This window comes from Pteropus vampyrus, unplaced genomic scaffold (genome assembly GCF_000151845.1).
Source record: "Pteropus vampyrus isolate Shadow unplaced genomic scaffold, Pvam_2.0 Scaffold1, whole genome shotgun sequence".
NCBI classification, from domain to species: Eukaryota; Metazoa; Chordata; class Mammalia; order Chiroptera; family Pteropodidae; genus Pteropus; species Pteropus vampyrus.
Window position 1 is genome coordinate 19,805,120 of NW_011888782.1, and position 19,570 is coordinate 19,824,689.

General features: G+C 43.4%; 1 protein-coding gene across 3 annotated transcripts in view; it reads right to left on the reverse strand.

Annotated features, from left to right (window-relative positions):
* Nucleotides 1-15,196, reverse strand: part of TRANK1 (tetratricopeptide repeat and ankyrin repeat containing 1) — a 69,145-nt gene extending 53,949 nt beyond the window's left edge. The window contains exons 1-7 of one of the 3 annotated variants that reach the window (XM_011363891.2): nt 14,952-15,196; nt 10,628-10,754; nt 7,732-7,882; nt 5,412-5,530; nt 2,830-2,913; nt 2,471-2,609; nt 607-738 (exon numbers count right to left, since the gene is read on the reverse strand). In XM_011363891.2, the coding sequence (XP_011362193.1) occupies nt 607-738; nt 2,471-2,609; nt 2,830-2,913; nt 5,412-5,530; nt 7,732-7,882; nt 10,628-10,754; nt 14,952-15,124 (925 nt within the window). In that variant the 5' untranslated portion in view covers nt 15,125-15,196. Of the gene's footprint in view, nt 1-606; nt 739-2,470; nt 2,610-2,829; nt 2,914-5,411; nt 5,531-7,731; nt 7,883-10,627; nt 10,755-14,951 lie in introns of those variants that run through there. The other 2 variants (XM_023535775.1, XM_023535799.1) reach the window with 2 other exon arrangements.
* Nucleotides 15,197-19,570: the final 4,374 nt, after the last annotated feature.

Genomic DNA, 19,570 nt, shown 5'->3' on the forward strand with positions numbered 1-19,570 from the left:
AAAAAAAAAAAAATGCTTGTCTCCATGAGAGTTTCTAGAAAAACGAGAGAACTCAAAGAGCTGTGTGACAGTGCATACCGTCTTCCTGTTTCACAGGCTAACGGGGTACGTCTGTATCAAAGAACCGCCTTTTCCTTGCATGTGCAAGCCTCACTTTCTCACGTGGCCTGCCTGGCCATGGCGGAAGGATGCGATTCCTGTGTTAGATTCTAAGTGCTACGAAGGTAGGACTATGTCTGTTGTCTGGTTCACAATTTATCTCTAGTGGCTAGCACAGATGTGATGTAAAATAAAGCACTTAGAAACCATGTGAAGAGGGAGAGAACAAATGCAGCCAGAAGCCCATGTCCTTGAGTCATTCAACCCCACAGAAGCCATTTGAAGCCAACCAGAGCTCCTGGAGCCCAGCAATTCTTCCTTCTCTTGTCCCACATCCTTTCTGCATAGAGCCTACCCTTCCAATCATGCTTAATTTAAGGCCAAGTTTAGTCCTCTGAACCTGTCGCAGAATGAGATGGGTAAAACGTAGTGGTCAGTTGTCTGGATTCTCTAATGCCTGAAGCCATCCAACCCACAGAACACCTGCCAGGTGGTGCCACTACTTACGCTTGATGAGGTATCCTGGGAAGTGGGCGGCAACGACGTGCAGGACGGTGCAGCCATCCTCATCCTTCTGGTTGATGCGGCCTTTCCACTCAGGCCTATGGTCCATTAACCATCTGAAAAGATGGTTATCCTCTGGAGAGAATTTAAATGAGTTATTTATGTTCTTTTCTGCATATCTACCACTCTAAGGGAACCATGTGGGTAATCCATCCAACACACTTTGCCACTCAACGCACACAGGTATGGGAGACACAGGAGTTTGGGAATTGAAAGGATGAGTTACAGAAAGTGATTCAGATTCCCTAGAAACAGAATCTGAGATTTGGATTCTTATATACGGGACTTATCGAGTGAGGGAGCTCAGGAGAAAGAGAGTGAGGAAGCAGGGTGAGGAAGGGGAAGGAGGCAAGCAGAGATGTGGTCTCAGCTGAGTCTGCTTCTGCCTGACCTGATGGGGAGCTCTGGAGAGTGAAATGCACCACAGCATTGACCCACCCTGAGGCAGGAGATGACCTTCTGTGCCCCCAGGGAGGGAGGCAAGGTTGAGAGAGATCCTCTCTGGCTGGTACTGTTGGTAAAGAGCAATTCTCTCAGAGCCACCCACACTCACAGAAGGTGGGGATGGGAGCAGAGCAGTAGTGTAAAGAGGATTTGGGCAGGGTGTGACAGCTCCTAGCAAGTCAGTATCTCCAATTAGATGACTCTAATACATTACTATCAATAAGACATATATCTTAAATTCTTTTCTCAGACTCCTTCCTTGTAGCTCCTAAGATAAAGAAAAGCCACACACTTCTGCCAGCTCTGCGGACACCATTTACCACCATGTCAGAGTTTTCCTCTGAGAAACGAATCAGGGACAAACTTGAACACTTGTTCTTATCGATACCTGACTATACTCACAGGAGCTAACTTAAAAAGCAGACACAATGAAGAATCATGACTTCATAACCAGACGCACACTTTCCTGGGTTCCAGATTCCTAAAGGGAAACTAGGAAGTCTGGATTAGATTGCCTTTCATCAGACTTTACTTTTAAATATATTCACCAATCCCTGTGTATGAATAAAATATCTTACAGAGTCCCCAATAATAAAATGAATAACAGCAGGGCAAATCTGGCTAAAGCAAAGATGGGGTCCCAGGTCTTCGAGTCCCTGGCCACCCCACCCCTCCCTCATTCCCAGGGAGATGATACAGCCTAGAAGAGAAAGACTATCTAGACAAGCTCTCTTGGCCTCTTCCGGCTGTGAAATAGTATGGGTAAATGTCCAACGGTGATGCCATATGTGCTTGGAAAAGAAAAAAAGCTTCTTTCTAAAGTGTAAAATGTGTATATGTTTTGAGTGTTTTAATAATATATTTTTTTTAAAGAAATTTTATGAAAATAGGAGTCCTTTAAAAGAACCACAAGCAAACTATGTCAGCAATAGCCAGTGTTTCCCTTTGGATCCCACCCCAATCCCAAGAAAATGAACCAGGAAAAAGACCACATCTGCCTTTGCCAGTGGGAGGAAACGCCACAGCTCTCCTGGGAGCGCTGTCAGACCAAGGCTGTCTGTCTCATTCCCTTCCTTGGGTCCCAGGGCCCCACCCGGCTGCCAGAATCTGTCTAGGAACACAGAATCCTTTCAATCCGGGCCTCCTGCAGCTACTAGGTCCCAGGAGAAATCAAAACGAAGCTGTTTCCCTGCTGCCTTCACTCGTTTGAATAATCAATCGTTGAATATTCGAATTACGTGAATATTCTACATTCGAGTGGTTAAATTCTGGTTTCCCTTGAGCTCAGCAGAGCGCCAGAGATCAGCGCTCAGAGCTGGAAGGACAGCTGGGAGGGCGGGTATCTAACTGGGAGAACACTCACTTGCTTGGATACAGAGTCGCATGAGGGCATGAAGAGGATAAGGCCCTATAGTCTCAATGCTTGCGCCGATGGAGATGAGCCACTGGACTAACTTGGGCACCTGTTCCATTTTTTCATAAAGTCCAATGAAGACATATTTCTGGAAAAGAAAAATATACAGAAACAATCATGGAAGTCACTATATCAATATGAAACTTCAAACTCCTTTACCCATAAAGTTTAGAATCAGTAAAACCTGGATTAGCTGTGGCCCAAACATAAAATTATGATAAATAACAAATTTGTCATGAAGCAGCTGAAAGGGAAGGTCCCAAATCCAAGCCTGAAGTAAAATCATGTGCTTCAAGAAGCCGCCTTACCTGAAAGAGGCTTTTCAGTGACAACTCTGGCACGTGGATATTTCTTGGTAGTCGGTCTTTTCTCGCTGACAGGAGTAGAAATGACTGATGAGGGGAGAAAAAGAAAAGTTTGGAATGATGATGTTCTCCACACAGGTTATTAGAGCAAAAGTTATCTTAAGCTTTAAAATGACAAACAAAACAAAACAAAATACCCTCTGGCCCTGTCTCTTTTTTTAAACTACCTGCCAAGCTTTTCAGCCTGAACCATGATAATCAGTCTCTCTCTCTAGCCAACTTATTGTTCTTGCTGAGAGCTAAGTTCTCGCCACATTTCCTTGAAGCTTGCAGAAGACAGGAGCCTTGGATGTCAAGCAGGACTGCAGAGAGCACAGAGGCAGTGGGCAAAAAAGTAATTCCCTTTTGAAAGCATAGCAGGCAGAAGAATCAAGTCCTTTAGAAATATCCCAATTAATTCTCTAGCACATCAGGGTTTCAGAAGCCCCAAGTATTTAAGGTCCATTAGACCCACCCGTGGTGTGCTGGAGCTGGGTCTTATCAGCAAGCAAGAGCTGACTGTGTACATCTCTTTCCAACTCAAGTCCTGTAATCCTACTGGTAGCTTGAAATTGGCCATGGTGAGAGTCGTTCCACTACAGAAATTGGCAAACACTACAAATCGGGACTTTTTATTTTTCCCCCTCAGAGAGCCAGTTGTTAAGCCACTGACCCTATCTAAAATCACTAGAGAAACTGAATCCCAGAAAGGTTAAGTAACTTTTCCTGGGTCACCCAGACAGCATATCCTGAGAGATCATCCAGATAACTGCCAACAGGTCCGAGCGTCCCAGGCTCTGCACGTCCCTCATGTGTGCTCTTGCCAATGGGCCTGGGGCCATGTGAGCTGAGCCAATGGCCACATTTGCTCCAGTTTCTTTTCAGTTTGATACCCATGCTTAACCACTTGCTCTAAACAGGTTCCACTGCCCAGATGACATGTTCAAAGTCCTGATTGCTGGCCTGGCTTTTTTCATAAGATGCTTCTGTCTCCAATATTTGAAAATTATCTGGGCCCCCCTGCTCGTAGGATATTGGATCTGCCTCTTAGGCTGGATTCCTGGGCCTTCCTTGGCTGGCTAAAATAATAACCCACCAGGAACTACCTGGCTCCCATGCCCTCACTCCCCACTTCAGCTACGGGGCTCTAGTCACATGCACTCCACCTGAGGAACAGAGAACATCAGGGCCTCTTTCCTGTAAATTGAACTTCATTTCTATTAGTGAGGCTGCAAGCCTCCTACTCCTACCCTGACACTTGGAGTCACAGAATTTCAGAACTTTTAAATAAAGCTGGAAAGATACCTTAGTTCAGCCACCTAATCTGAAAAAGAGAAGACCTCAGGTCTCTTGTTAATAGGGCCCGGGACTTCTGACTCCTGGTTCCCCAAGAGTCCAATCTGCTTTCTTCATCCTTGGTGCCTCCTTCCGAAGAACTTTTCATATAAAGTGAGCTTCAGGGAACCCATGGCTGGACTTTAAAGGGTTTCCCATGAACTCCCTGACGCTATCCCCGAAATTGCATGTGTGGGCAGAGAGTTCTATAATTTCATTAGATTTTCAATAGCATTCATGACCTTTTCGAAAACTTAAGAATTCTGTACTGTGAAGTCATTGTGCCTGCCTGGGTCTAGAGTCCTTAGGGTTTGCCCTTGCTTTGGTAACCTTCCTCGACTGCTCAGCTTTAGAAAACCCAGGAGGCCGTTTCTAACCAAACACCCAGCCCTGGCCAGCCCATTCTCAGGAGCACTTATAGGCCACCATCAGTGACAACTACAATTCACTGGGCACTTGGCATATGCCAGGCATTATAAAACCCCTTTAGCTCAGTGTCTGGCACATTGTAAGCCCTGAATAAACATTAACTGATATTAGTATTAGGTGTTCTCGGTCTGTTATGTCTAATCCTTGCCAAAACCCTGAGGGAATAGATTCATCTCCTGCAACTTACAAATGATGAAATGAGGCTCAGAGGGGAAGTAATTAGTCTAAAATAGAAAGTGGAGGGTTAAGATTCACAGAGACATCCGTGTGACACTGAAGCCCAGGCCCCTCAATCCACTCTGCTCCTCTATTCCATGGAGTCCTGGATCTGGGGTCAGGTCCTACAGCCTCAGCATCACCTCTGAGAAGCAGTCCCTTAAAGCTATATAGAAACCCACCGAGCAGCACAGGCAGGTCATCTGGGCCCACACTAGCAAATGCAGTATAAAAAGGACGATGAATATGAGCATGCAATTGTTTATTTTCCTCATTCCATGTTACCATTAGCATCTGGACTTCATATTTCTTTGGTGACAATGGCGACACACAGCAAGGAGTGAAGTTGCCACAAACAGAGTATATTTCTTATCTTTTAAAAAAATAGAAACTGGCTAATTAACATATCTCAGTTGACTTTCCATCTTTAACGATGTTACAGTTAAAATTTTATTTTGGCCTCAAGGTAAACAAATAATAAATTACTATCCCTCACTGTCAGAAGAACAAAACCATTTAATTAAGAATGTACTTTTCCCAGAAGAAAGCCGTCTCCTTTTACTTACATGCCATAGTCCTCTCTTCGCCAACTTTTCTATTACAGATTGCCACACTTCCCTTGAGAATCCAGTGGTGAAAATATAATCAAAGCAGGGCGAGAAACTTTGCAAAACAATGGGGTCACCTGGAAGAAATTTCCATAGGTTAGAAATTTTAACTTGGGGGAAGTCTAGAACTTTTGGGAAAAGAGCCTCCAATTAAAACCACAAATAGACAAATGGTAAATTAAAGAAATAAAGTCCTAGATAATTGACTGAAGTTGAAATCATTTTAAGTTTAAGTGACAATCAGTCTCCTAAGAGTCAGACAGCATAACGTGAGCCAACATTGGCTTAGCTTTTCTATTAACTAAATCCAGTGATATGTGCTTATATTTAATCCCTCAAACGAACCACGAAGGCAGTGTCTATTATCCTCATTTATGGAAGAGGAAATGGAAGCATAAGGGAAATTACAAAACTTATTTCCTTTAAAGAAAAATGGGACAGATATTATCGTCACCCAACAGAGGAGAAATGATCGTACGTGAGGTCAGGCTTCACGGCATATCATGTAGCTCGTTAATGACAAGAAAACAAGACTGGAACCCAGATCTACCAATTCTTTGAGACAATACACATTCTTATAACCTAGTGGCCCATCGGCCTATTCCATCTCATGATCCTTCAAACCATATTTCTCAAACTCATGGATAAGCACATCCAAGGAGACAGGTCAGACAGAATAACATGGCATCTCTTTCAGAGTCATCAGTTTCCAAAATAAGTGAATATCAAAACAACCATATGTTGTATAAAAGGATAAAAATTTCCCTAAGTATATTTTTCAAAATTTAGAAATTGGGTGTGGGCATACTTTCCCCCTCCAAATAGGAATACTTTGGTGGAAAAGTATGGGTTGCTGTTGCCCTAAGTCATGTTAGTTGCCCTCTCTCAGGATGGGGGCAGAATGAAAACCATCCAGATTTCTTAAAGGGGCAGTCACCAAGAGCAGTTGTTCAGAATTGCCATAACTCCAGTCTGGCTTCTGGCAGAACGGTGACCCTTAAAAGACACAGAGAAGACAATAAGGAAGTTTAAGGGAAGGACCAAGCCATCAGATTCAGAAAAAGAGAAGCAGGCTTTAGTCACTGTTGCCAAATGGCCGACTGGTGGGTGTGATCCATCAGTGCCCATGTGGAGACCTTCTACTTCTCTGTCTAGAGGACACAGCTGCGCCCACCTTTAACCCTTCCCCACACACTGCCTGATAGTGCTCTTAACCCTTTCAGTGCCTAACTTGCCACAATCTGTAGGACTGCACGCTCAGACCGCAGAAGTCGCTCCCCGCAATCACGATGGTGACAGGTGGCTCTATAACTGTTGAATCTGTTGTCAGCAGTGATTTCCCCTCCTCTGAAAGCCAAAAACCATTTTTTCAGCAATTCTCAAATGTGCCATTCTTCACATTCTAAATGTGAAATCTCTAGAACTGGGCTAAGTGTTACAATCGATGTTGTCTCTGAATGGCAGAATGCAAATTAATGGCGCATCTTGTATCAGTGCACTCTTAAAACGGATCAGATGTAATATTTGAAAACAGCCTGGTTCCTAGAAGAACTTAGACTGGGCTAAGATAACCACAGAAAGAGCTCCTTTGTCACTGGCAAAGAGTATATTACGTTGTGTTTAATGTTTTGTTTTGTTTTCTGTTTTTGCCTAATCCAAGCCACTGACAAAGCCACCTCATGGGCCAGGTCATTAGAATAAGAATCTAATGCAGTAGTGTGAAAGGCCTCCCACGTGTCACTCCTAGGCTGAGTCTGCAGGTTCCCTGCCACAGAGAGCATGGCAGCCGTGACACTGAGCGCCCACTGTCAGCTTTCACAGGGCCCTCAGTCAGCCCTTTCAGGTTATTTTCATAGCAAACCAGAATATTTTCTTGACACGTTGGAGAAGTACATGCAAAAATCACAAGGAAGAGCAAAAATTACATAAAATGAGTAGTATAAATAGGGAAAGCGCTATGAATAGCAACACAGAAAAGAGGTCTGAAACAAAATTGGGAACACTTTGATTTGTGCAGTAAGACTTAGTCATTTGTACAAAGGCATGAGCCGCAAAAGCTTTCGAAATGCTTTCTAATGTAAAAACCAGTTTCATTCAAACTACATAAATCAGCCACAAAGAAACATCCTGTAATTATCTCCCCAGAGCCCGAGTCTCTAAGAGCCATTCAAATAAAATAACAAGGAAGAGGGAGGAAGGAAAGGAGTGAGGGAGGAAGGAAGAAAAGAAGGAGAAAAGGAAAAAGAGAGAAGAGAGAATGCTCCCCTGTTCAACTTACTGCCCATCGTGGTGAAGACTCCCACAAGGAAATCAGCGACCTGGGTCTGATCGCGGCTGCCCTGCAGAAGCCGAAGACCCTCCAAAAACATGCGAGCGGCATCATAATACTGGTGCAACTGCAGCAAGGAATACCCAGCTCGGTAGTATCCCTGGAAGGGAGAAAAAGGAAAACTTTAACAGACCCATCTCTTCTCATCTGTGGCTGAAAGGAAGGGCAAGATTGATGACATGGGGGAATGGGCTGTAGGAGCCTCGCTTCTGTGTAAACACAGATTTCCAACTAGCACTGGATACAGGATTGCCACATTATATTCTTTCCACATTTTTCCCGTCATTTTCTAACTGGCAAGCAAATAATCACTTTCAAATCTATAATGTACGCAGCATCTATCACATGACAGAGAGAAGGAAGCAGGCCTGGTTCCAACTACATGTGTGGTTTATTTATTTATGCCTCAAATCATAGCCTAGACAAGAAAAGAGAAATGAAAAAAAATCCTTAGACTACAGCGTTCCAGAAAAGAATGAGATTGTCATATAAACACAGGAGTTGTTCCTTGCTCCTTTCAATCAAAGTAAACACAACTTCCACTGGGTATATAAGGGGAAAAAATTGTAATAACAAGCAATGAGATTTATGGAGCTCTACAGTATAGGCAATATACACCGGGCGGGGGGGGGGGGGGGGGGGGGGAGAGGGGGATTTTTTTAAATTTCTGTAGAGAGAGGAAAATTAACAGAGGGAAATGGTCTAGTTTTGCCTGTAAACAAACTGATACAAAAGGCTTCCCATGCAAACAATATTGTAGTCTGAGTAGGAACAAAATGATACATACTGTCTTCCCCACTTTGACCATCTACATGCATCAACACTTAACGCCAAATCTCTGATGATTTATTCATTTGTTTTAACCATCATTTGAAAGTCTAAACCTTAGATAACGACCAGAAAAACTGGTACTGGCAAGCTGGTACAGAATTTCTCATTTCTTTGACTCTCTCAGATTTGTTTCATCTTTTTATTTTGGAGGGGGGTAAGGGAGATCAGAATATGCCACCCCGAAATATGAGAAATAAGGACTGCATGAATCCCCTCTCCTGGTGAGTTTTTACGGCCATGAAGAAGACAGAAAGTCAGCACTGAGATGGGCCTACACAAGCAAATCTTGTTAAGATAGTCCTTTTCTTCTATTCTTTTCCCCCAGTTTGCAGCTCCTAGAAGTCTTTAAAACACTCTCCTTTGTCTTGTCATGTCTCCACAATTTATCACTCTTTGTTAAAAATGGTATACAAGCTCTTAGGCCTGCTTGCTTCTTTGGAGTCTTCACTTCTTTCTCAAAAGGACTCCATGTCACATAAAAATTAACATCGAATAAAACTTGTATGCTTTTTCTCTTGTTCATCTGTCTCTTATCAGACTCATTTGCAGGGCCCCAGCCACTGAACCAAAGAGGGCAAAGAAAATGATTTTTTTCCTCCCCTATAGAGGACATTTGGGGGAGGGATGGGCAGGAAGGAAGAATGAAAATGGAGGCAGACAGCCAGGAACTCTGGGTAAAAATGGGAGAGTGGTCCTGGCTGCTATAAGAGGCTGCTGCAGATCTGGACACTCAAGGAAGAACCCTGGAGCATCAGCCAGGACCCCTAGCCCCGTGGGCCACAGCCACAGCCTCCACCTCAAGGACATGGGCAAACCCCAACTACTCCTCACCCTATCCTAGTTAGGGGACAGGAAAATCTTAAAATGTCACTGAGCAGAATTCCTCAGGAATGCATTCTCATTTTCAGAACTACTCAGTAATTCTCAAGTATCCATCCAATAGAAGAGGTTTAATGTAAAATACACAAATCCCTCCCTCAAGGCTGCCATAATCTGTAGGTCAAACCTCCCCACCCACATCCCACTACGTTGTCATCCACAAAACGCAGACCACTGCAGACATAACACAGACTCTATTTACTGAGAGTCGACAACTTTACTTCGTGTCTCCTTAATGCTCGAAGCAACTCTAAGGCATAGGTATTATCTCAGTTTTACAGTTGGGGAGATGAAGGCGTAGACAGGGAAAAGTAACTCATCCAAGCTGTTGAAACCAGCACAAACAGAGCACAGTGGGGAAAGGGCTGGACTTTCCCCCACTTTATCCTGGAGCCTCTCTTTAAACTGTCTATACCACTAATTTGACAATTAAATGTATGTTGGCCTCAGATGGTTCCAGGATGTATTTTAAGGCCTTTGATTTTGCACGTTTTTCCTCTCCTAGCTTGACTGTGAATTACTCAAGGGCTAAAATGGTGTCTCCCACTCCTTTTGTCTGCCTTGAGGCACCAAAAATGTGAAGGTGCCTTGCAGACAGGGTGCTCAAGCATTTTAGCTGAAAAAGCAACCAAATGATTACTTATTTTGTTAATAATCATTTGTTAATCTTTGTTAACAATCTTAAAAGGTCTTACAAGCCTCTCAAACTTCCCTGATCCCTCCAAAGGGGCTGGTTTCTACTGTAAGAAATGTTACCTGAAGAATTGCTGTCATGGCATCCACTCGGCTTGCATTTGAAATAAAGCTTTGCTAAAATGAAACTTGCAAGTAGCATAGAACATGAACAGACTATGAATTTCAGTGTAAGTACATCAGAAGAAAATGAGCTCCATGAGGATCTCCACTGCACTCCATTCATCAAGAGGCCCAGCTCTGCTCTCCCCTTCAAAGGCATTTCAACACTTGGCCATCACTGTTTTTACTCTCCTCTGGGTGCCACTCATACCCTATGCGCATATGTCTGAGGTGCAAAGAGAGTTGAAAGAGAAGCACTCCCCTTTTATAAAGAAGGGAGGCAAGGTGGCAGGTAAGAAGAATGAGACAGCAGCCACTCCCAGCTGTCACTGCACCATACCTTCACATAGGTTGGATCCCACCGGAGACATTCTTTGGCAGCCACAAATGCCTCATTCCATTTCTCAAGGTTGTAATATGCATTGGATTTGTTGCACAGCAACACAGCCAAGTCCCTGGGGGGAACCCTGTGAGAAAGAACAAGCTGGTGGTCAGTAAAATTATCCCTCTGCAAACACAGAAAACAATCCTTGAAGGCCACCATTTTGATGCTAGCTGATGCCATCATAAAGGGGTTTTGGCATGAAATATCTCTCTTATATCTATCAGAGCTGACCTTTGTAACCCCCTAGAATGCCTGGGGCATTTGCAATACACAGATCTGTCCTTCCTAGCTCCCAGATCCTCTGCTCCCACCTTTTAACGACGATGTTCTTAACACCTTGGTTCCATCTCCTATTGATTTCCACAGATTTTTTTTATTTTTTAGAGACCATTGCTGAAGATGCTGAAAAATGATTAATATTCCTAAGGATGGAGAAAATAGGAGTTCTCGTTGAGCCTTAACAGAGGCCAGACACAGTGTGAACCACTCCACATGCACGTTGGTGCTGAATGGAGGCAGAGCTTATCACAGGAAGGGCTTTTTGCAATACATGCCCACACCATCCCCATGGACCCACAGTGAGAGGTCCAGGGCAAGCGCTGTTCTATTACATCGGCATGGCCCCCTTAGCATTTGCAGGACCCAGAGCCAGAATACAAATGGAGGCCCACACACCATGTGGCTAATTTGCACTGCCTAATAGGGTAGCCACTAGCCACATGTAGCTATTTAAATTTAAATTAATGAAAACAAAATAAAATTTAAAATTCAGTTCCTTAATTGTATTAGCCACATCTTTCAGGACTCAATAGCCATACTCCATTATACAGAACATTTTCATCATCACAGAAAGCCCTATTGGACAGTGCTACACTTACGTATTTGAAGGCCATAAATCAAGCTTACAAACTGTTCAATAAAATATGTCCTATCCTCCTAATTTATAATAACTGGAAGGCAAGTTTCAAATTTAGAACTGTGTCAGGGCAGGGTGAGCCAGGCCTAGGTCCTGCCTACCTCCTCCCCTCTTTCCACTGCAGCCTTTATCCTGCACAGCAGGAGGCACAATTCCAAGCTGTGGCCACACCTGTGACCTTGGCCAGTCCTCAGACAAGCGGGCTTCAGGTAGGAGGCCTGTGTAGGCCCTGGGAACAGAGCTCATGGGCAGGAATTCCACCGTGTGGACCAAAGAAGACAAAAGGGCTCTGGGCAGATAAATCCCCTGGCCCCACAAACTCCTGCCTGTGGGGAGGGGTACAGTTGTGAGAAGGCCAAAAAGGGGCCCTCTAAACATGGCCTGCAGGGGTGGAGGAGCTCTTGCCTCGGTCTTGGAATAATACAACAGCAAGATTGGTGCTGAAACCAAGTCGGAAGGAAAAGGAAAACACAAAATATACCACAATATGTTGACAGAAGCCCTGATACCCTTGAATTCAAGACACACAAGGCAAGGCTCAGGCTTCTTTTTTACTAAATATTTTAATTGCGAAAATAATACAAATCACTATAGAAAAGTTACGTGATGCAGAAAGACAAAAATAAAGCAAAGTAAAAATCACCTCTACCACTGTCCCCACCCCAGTGCTTTGTGTGTCCAGCTTCTCTCAGCACCCATAATTCCCTCCGGGGAAAAGATGAGGCCCCAGAAACAAAGAAGAGGCAGTAGGGAAGCCAGTGGGTGACTAGCAAGGGAGCTGTGACTGCAATGTAATAGATGCCATAGTGTCCAGCCCAGATACCTTGGCCAGTGTGGCTGTCCCCAGCTGTAGTGAGTGTCAGTTGCAGCTAGGGGCTCCAGGGATTAATCTTCAGCCTAATGGGAGTACGCTCTCCCCAGGAAGTGATGCCCTTGCTATGGATTAAATGGTGCCTCTTGCCCTAAATTCATAAGTTGAAGCCCTAGCCCTCAATGTGATGGTATTTGGAGATGCAGCCTTTGGGGAAGTGATAAGGTTTAGATGAGGTCACAAGGGTAGGGCCCTCATGATGAGATTAGTGCCCTTCTAAGAGGAAGCACCAGAGAGCTTCCTCCCTCTCTCTGTCATGTGAGGACACAGTGAAGTGGCCAGCTGAAAACCAGGAAGAGAGTTCTTACCAGGAACTGAATTGGCCAGCACCTTCCCAGGCCCAGAATTGTGAGAAATAAATTCCTGTTGTTTAAACTACCCAGTCTACGGTATTTTTTATGGCAGCCGGAGCTGACTAATATAACCCCACTCCCTAGAACAACTCTCAGGGGCCGGGCAGCCTACAACCACTGATTGACTGACATGAGAATCAAAAGGTCAGCTCCCTTGCCCCAAAGTGGGACCAGCTCAGCTCTGCAGTACAACTCATGCTCCAGAGCTGCCCGGGGAACCAGGCTGAAGCGGACTCCAGATGAGACAATATCCCTGCTTGGACCCTTCCCCTGCCCCATCCTGCTTCCCTCCATTCCCTTCTCCTAAGAGCACTTGCTCCATAAACCACATACACCTAAATCCCCGTGTCAGCTGGCAGCAGCATGAAGGCAAGCAGCAGGTGACGGGCAAGGGGAATAGCGTCAGGAAGATTTACGAAAGGCAATACATGAGGGTCCAGGCAGAAGTCCCATTAGTGGTCACACAGCTAGTAAGTGGTGGAGCTGAGATTTGAGCACTCACAGTGTGGGGTCAGTCTATGGCCATGACCATCATACAATACTATCTCTTTAAGAAATCTGGATGTTTTGCCCTGAATAAGGAGCTCTAGGCCCGGCTCTGACACAGTTCAAAGCTGAACCAGGAGGCAGCAAAATGACAGAATTACAGGCCCGAGCCAATTGCACTCAACTCAAGTTCAGCTAGAGTGTCGACATCAAGGTGATAGGAGTTAGGAGATGGGAGCCATGTTTCAGTAATTTAATTCAGTGTCATTTCTCAGTACAACTTCTGCTTCCTTTACTACAGTTGTTCCCAAAGTATGATCTGGGAACTTCCGGGGATCCCCAAGGCCATTTCAGTGGTCCACAAGATCAAACTATCAAAATACTTTCACAATTGTACTAGGCTGAATAATGGTCCCCAAACGATGTCACCATTTCTGGCAAAAGGGACTTTGCTGATGTGTTTAATTTATGAATCTTGAGAAAACATTATTCTGAATTATATACAATCACAAGGGTCTTTATAAGAGACAGAATGAGACCAGGCTATAGCAGGGAAGAAAGCGATGTGATGACAGAGTGGAATGATGTGCTTTGCACATGGAGGAAGGAGCCACAAGCCAAGGAAAACAAGTGACCCCTCAAAGCCGTAAAGGGCAAGGGAACGAACTCTCCTCCACTAGGAACCAACCCTCCTGGTGCCTTGATTTCAGCCTTGTAAGACTCATTTCGGACTTCTGACCTCCAGAACTGCAGCATAATAAATTTGTATTGTTTTAAGCCACTGTCTGTGGTAACTTGTTACAGTAGCAACAGAAAACTAATACAACAATGATACTAAGACATTATGTGCCTTTTTCAAGCTCATTCTCTCATATGTGTATGGGGAATTTTCCATAGTCTACATGATGTGTGATATTACAACAGACTGAATGCAGGAGCAGATATGAGAAGCCAAATGTCTTCTACTGAGACACATTAAAGAGATCTGCAGAAATGTAAAATGTGCCACTCCTCTCACCAAATTGTTTGCTTTGGAAAATGTAGTTATTTTTCTTTGAAATATGTTATTTATGTTAACATGTATTGAAGTCATTATTGATATTTTTAAGTAGATGAATAAATACATACTTTAAATTCAGTTTTAAGTTCTCATACATACTATATTGATAGTTAAAACCTACATAAAAAACACTCTTTGGGGTCCTCCATGAATTTTAAGCATGCCATGAAACTAAAAGGTTTGGGAATGGGTCTACTAGAAATGGAAGGGGCAAGGTAGAGGTGAGCCTTAGTTCTCGAGTGGTGTGTACTGTGGTCAGGGAATAAATGATACAGGTATTCAAGAAGATGAAATAAATGACAATTGAGAGGTTTGGGGACTTCAGTCATCCCAGGACTCTGATCCCGTAACCGAGCAGAAGAGCAAGTTTAGTAATGTTTATCCACAGTTCACTATGTTTCACTTTCCATTTCCCTTATTACTCGAGTGCTCTCAGTTTCTGAACTGCCAATGCAGAGAAAATCAACAGGAAATGAGAAAGAAAACAGAAACTAGGCAGTGTGACAAGAAATGACAAGAAAACATAAGCAACAGAGTCCCCGTTTACTAAGAAAAAAAAAAAAAAAAGATGAAAAGAAACTCCAAACACTTACCCCCACTGGTATAACTGCAGGAGAATCTGGATGGCTTCATCGTACTTTCTGATGGCCAAAGAGAAGTTCCCACTCTTAAAAACCTGGTTGCCAGATTCTTTCAACAGCTCAGCGTAAGCTATGGGGTCCATCCTGTGAGGAGACAGAGGAAAGCCTGGCTGCCAGGCCTGCATGAGATCCGGTTCCCTTTACATCTGCATTGCTGAGAGTCTGGAGAGGCAGTTTGTTCGTTCTGGCTCCACCCACCTGCCCAGGGCAAACGCTGACAACACCCCTCACCACCCGGGGATCAGACAGGGAGTCTGACAAGGTCATTTCTTCCTCAGTTCTTTTCTGACGTCAGGGGCAGAAGCTAGAATTATTCCATTTATTCTATTATCAATCAGCTAGGCACTGAGCAAGGAAGCTGCTTCCATGTGTGAGACAACAATAAACCTGGCAAGTAGTTTGGCTCAAGAAGTGGCAGCTATTCCCATAACTGACACTATTATTACTCCTTCATTTACCCATCTCTACAACCCATAAGGAGGCATTGTCCCCACTGTTCAGATCAGGAAACAGGCCCAAAGAGTATCACATCACTTGCCTAAGGATCTGCTAATAGCATTCCCCAATTCGGACCTCAAATTCGGGTTTCTGCTCTTCACCCCTGTATTACATCACCTGTTGGTACCAGCACAACTCAGCTGCTAGTCCTTCTACTCAGAAAGTGGAATGGGGGAGGGAAGGTGCAGTTCTGAAGGCCACAATATGCAAAGGACTAAGGCACAGGGCCACAACCACTGTATCTTCCTCACTCCTCCCTTTCAAAGACACTGTAAAATAAGCCTCAGAGTATTTATTTATTCCTGAGATTTGTCCCTGAATTTGCCATTGCCTGCTTACTTGTCTGTATTCCCCCAAAAGCACTGGCTTCTTTCAGGTCATGACTTCTATTTTATTCATTTTTGTACCCCAATGGCCAAGCACATAACAGGTACTTAAATATTTGTGGTGTAATCAATTTGAATGCCAGACTCAGGGATGTTGCCTCTTACTGATTCTCCCTGGTGTGGCCTGGGTAGTAGCGGAGAAGGGCCTGGAGCCCTACTGACACAATGGGCCTCAGGAAGTGTTTACTGAACAAAGGTGGTGGAGAGGAGAGCCTCAAGAAACAAATATTAAGGAGGTAGGGAAAAGGTGGGGCCCAGCAGAGATATCCCTGAGGATCACCTCCTCCCAAGATGGCCACAGGAAAGGCAAGAAGGTGAGGAAGGTCTTAAATATGAGGACCATTCAGATATTTGTATATGCCATGAACCTGTGAGTCACACAATCTATTGAGAGTCTTGTTAATCAACACAATTCTTGGATAGATTATAATTCTTATTGTTTTTATCATTTCAAATCTCCCTGAGGGGTTCAGGGATAGGGGAAGCAGACCCAGGCAGATACAAGTGGTGGCTTATTTTAAGCCCATATGAGTTTTTTGGAAATGGGGGTTTTTAACTGAGTTGCATTCCTTAGGCAGAGCTGTATCAGAATGAGGTACAGGATTCTTAAACAAGTCAGAAGACAAAATTCCATCTACACTTTTCATTAAATAATCTCTCAGTTTTGTGGCTCACACTTACACAGAGATGACTAAGGAGAGCATGAAAAAAAATAATGAACTGACTAGAGAATAAAAACATATTTCTCTTTCAAATATTGTCAGCTATATGTCCAATAAATATTTTTTAAACTGGCCATGATCAGACAACTAGAAAAAGGAAATTGCTATAAGAAGTGATAAAGCATTAACACCCCTCCTTTCTGAATATCTTTCCATTGCAAGAAAAGACCAACACACTGACCAAAATGTGTAAGGTCCTAAACAGACAATTCACAGAGAAATACAAGTAATGGCTAAATATATGGAGAATTATGGATAAACAGGATCGCCCTCACAATGAGCAAGAAATGAAAAATTAAAACAGCAAGATATCACTGGAAAATAATTAAAATAATGATCTCAAGTGTTGGGCGCTGACACATTCTGCTTACAGGGGAAGTATACTACATCATGGGTAGCTTTTAGGCTCGTGGATGTTTGCCACAGGGAAAAACTGGAAATAACCCTAAATGCTCTATAACACGTAATGGGTCACAATCAGTTGTAGCATGTCCATATGGCATAACTCTATACAGTTATGTTTAAAATCATGCTGTAAAAGAACATTTAATGATAGGCTAAGTTAGTAAATGAAAAATGCAGGCTATATAAAAAGGCATATAATCCCAAATTAAATTTTAAACCCATGTAATGTATTGAAATATGCCGAAATGTTAACGGTCACACCACTGGGGTTAGGCAGGGTTTTAATTTTCCTCCTTGTGCCCTTCTGAACTTCCAATTGCTCTACAATGTACCATCTTAATCATCAGACCATAAACATTTTTTTTTTTACAGTTCTGTGTACACTAAGCAGAATAAGCCCCACCTTTTATTCATTTTGCTTCAAATTCGGCTCTTCTTCCATTCATTTAATTCGATCAAGCATGTGTTCCATAGGCATCATAGAGGACCTCAACTCTAGGTACCAAGCAACATCTCTGAGTGGGTCCTTTTTTATATCTCACAAATTACTGACAGGCATCTCAAAGTGGGGTGGAGGGTGAAGGTTTGGAAGGGTGAAGGGTTGTCATCAACTCACATAGGCTTAAAAGCCAGTAAAATGTTAGCCTTCCTTGCTATTACGAGTGTCTCTGGTTGTCTCTGGTTGATAAATCCACCTCGGGTACTTATTGGGGGAGCTATCAGGTCCTTCTGGGCTCTCCTCAGCACAAGATTCTCAGCTACTCTCATTCTCTGTTTATTGGCCTTGTCAATAGGGTCACCTTTTCCCGCTGCCGAGTGGGAAGGCATTCTGGTCGTCACCAAATGTCACATTCTCAGCGGCCTCCCTCAAAAGCCTGCCCCGCTGGATGGGTGCCTTTCTTCTGGGAAACTCAGCCCCACCATCTCCATTCTGGGTTTAGCTCTAACGGATGCCACATTTCCATAGACTCTGTCCTAATTTCTCCAGGAAAGATCCCAAATGCAAACAAAATGGCCTTATGTCCTCTAACTATGGTGGATATGTTATTAAAATCTCACTAGACGGACCCCTATTGCAGGCTGAGCAATCAGTGGGGCTAAGCAAATCTGAGCTCAGGGATATCTTCAAACCCCAAAACTCTCCTTCAGTGAGCTCCCAGTTGGCTTCCCCACTGTGCCTTCCAAAACAGTGCTTTGCTAGAACCTTCTACCTGGCCAAAATTCACTAGTGAGCTATTCGGTATTATGTGGGCTGTGATCCCTATGCGGACCCTCAAGCCCTTTCAGAGATCGTGTTGCTAGAATTTAGCTAGTTGAGGCCTATCAGCTCCATGATGCCCAGATGGAGCCAGGTGAGTGCTTCCCAACACTTAAGTTTCCTTGGCAGGGGTGTAGGGTTCTCTATTTGCTCGTTGCTCAACTGATGAAGGAAACTCTCTGATATCCAGTGTCTTTAACCTGGCCCTGCCCATGCTTCAGCTTCATCTCATAGTGATAAGAGCATCATGCTTGGTTCTCAATCAGCCATTTCCTAGCTGTGAAATCATGAGCACGTTACCTGACCCCTCTGAGCTCCACTTTCTTCATCAGTGAAATAGGGCTGCTTTGTAGTGAAATAGGGCTGCTGTTTACTCTCTGTAAGTTATGCACAGGGCGAACTTAGCTCAGTAGAAATCCCTATTGAGTTACTGTGCTGTCCAATACAGAAGCCACTAGCCCCATGTGATTATTTTACATTTAAATTTTAAAAAATAAATTTATACCCCTTTCGCCCATTTTTCCCACCCCAAACCCCCACCTCTTCCAACCACCGATCTGTTCTTTTTATCTATGAGTTGGGTTTGTTAGTTTTAAATTTTCCATAACAGAGAGATTATATAGTACTTGTCTTTCTCTGTCTATTTCACTTAGCATAATGCCCTTGAGGTTCATCCATGCTGTTGCAAATTTCAAGATTTCATTCTCTTTATAGCTGAATAATATTCTTTACATATTCATCCATTGATGGACACTTAGGTTGTTTCCCTATCTTGGCTATTGTAAATAATGCTGCAGTGAACATGGGTGTGCATACATCTTTTCGAGTTAGTGTTGTTTTCTGTGGATCAGTACTCAAAAGTGGAATTTTTGGATCAAATGGTAGTTCGATTTTTAATTTTTTGAGGCACTCCCATACTGTCTTCCATAGTGGCTGCATCAATTAACATTCCCACCAGCAGTGCACAAGGCTTCCCTTTTGTCCATGATCTTGTCAACACTTATTATGTCTTGTCTTTTTGATAATAACCATTCTAACAAATGTGAGGTGATAACTCATTGTGGTTTTGATTTGCATTTCCTTTGATTTTGCTATTGAGTTGTATGAGTTCTTTATATATTTTAGATATTCGCCCTTTTAGATATACGATTTGCAAATATTTTCTCTCATTCAGTAGGCTGTATTTTCATTTTGTTGATGGTTTCCTTTGGTATGCAGAAGCTTTTTAGTATGATGTAGTCCTACTTATTTACTTTGCTTTTGTTGCTTTTCTTTGTGGTGTCAGATTCAAAAACTCATCAC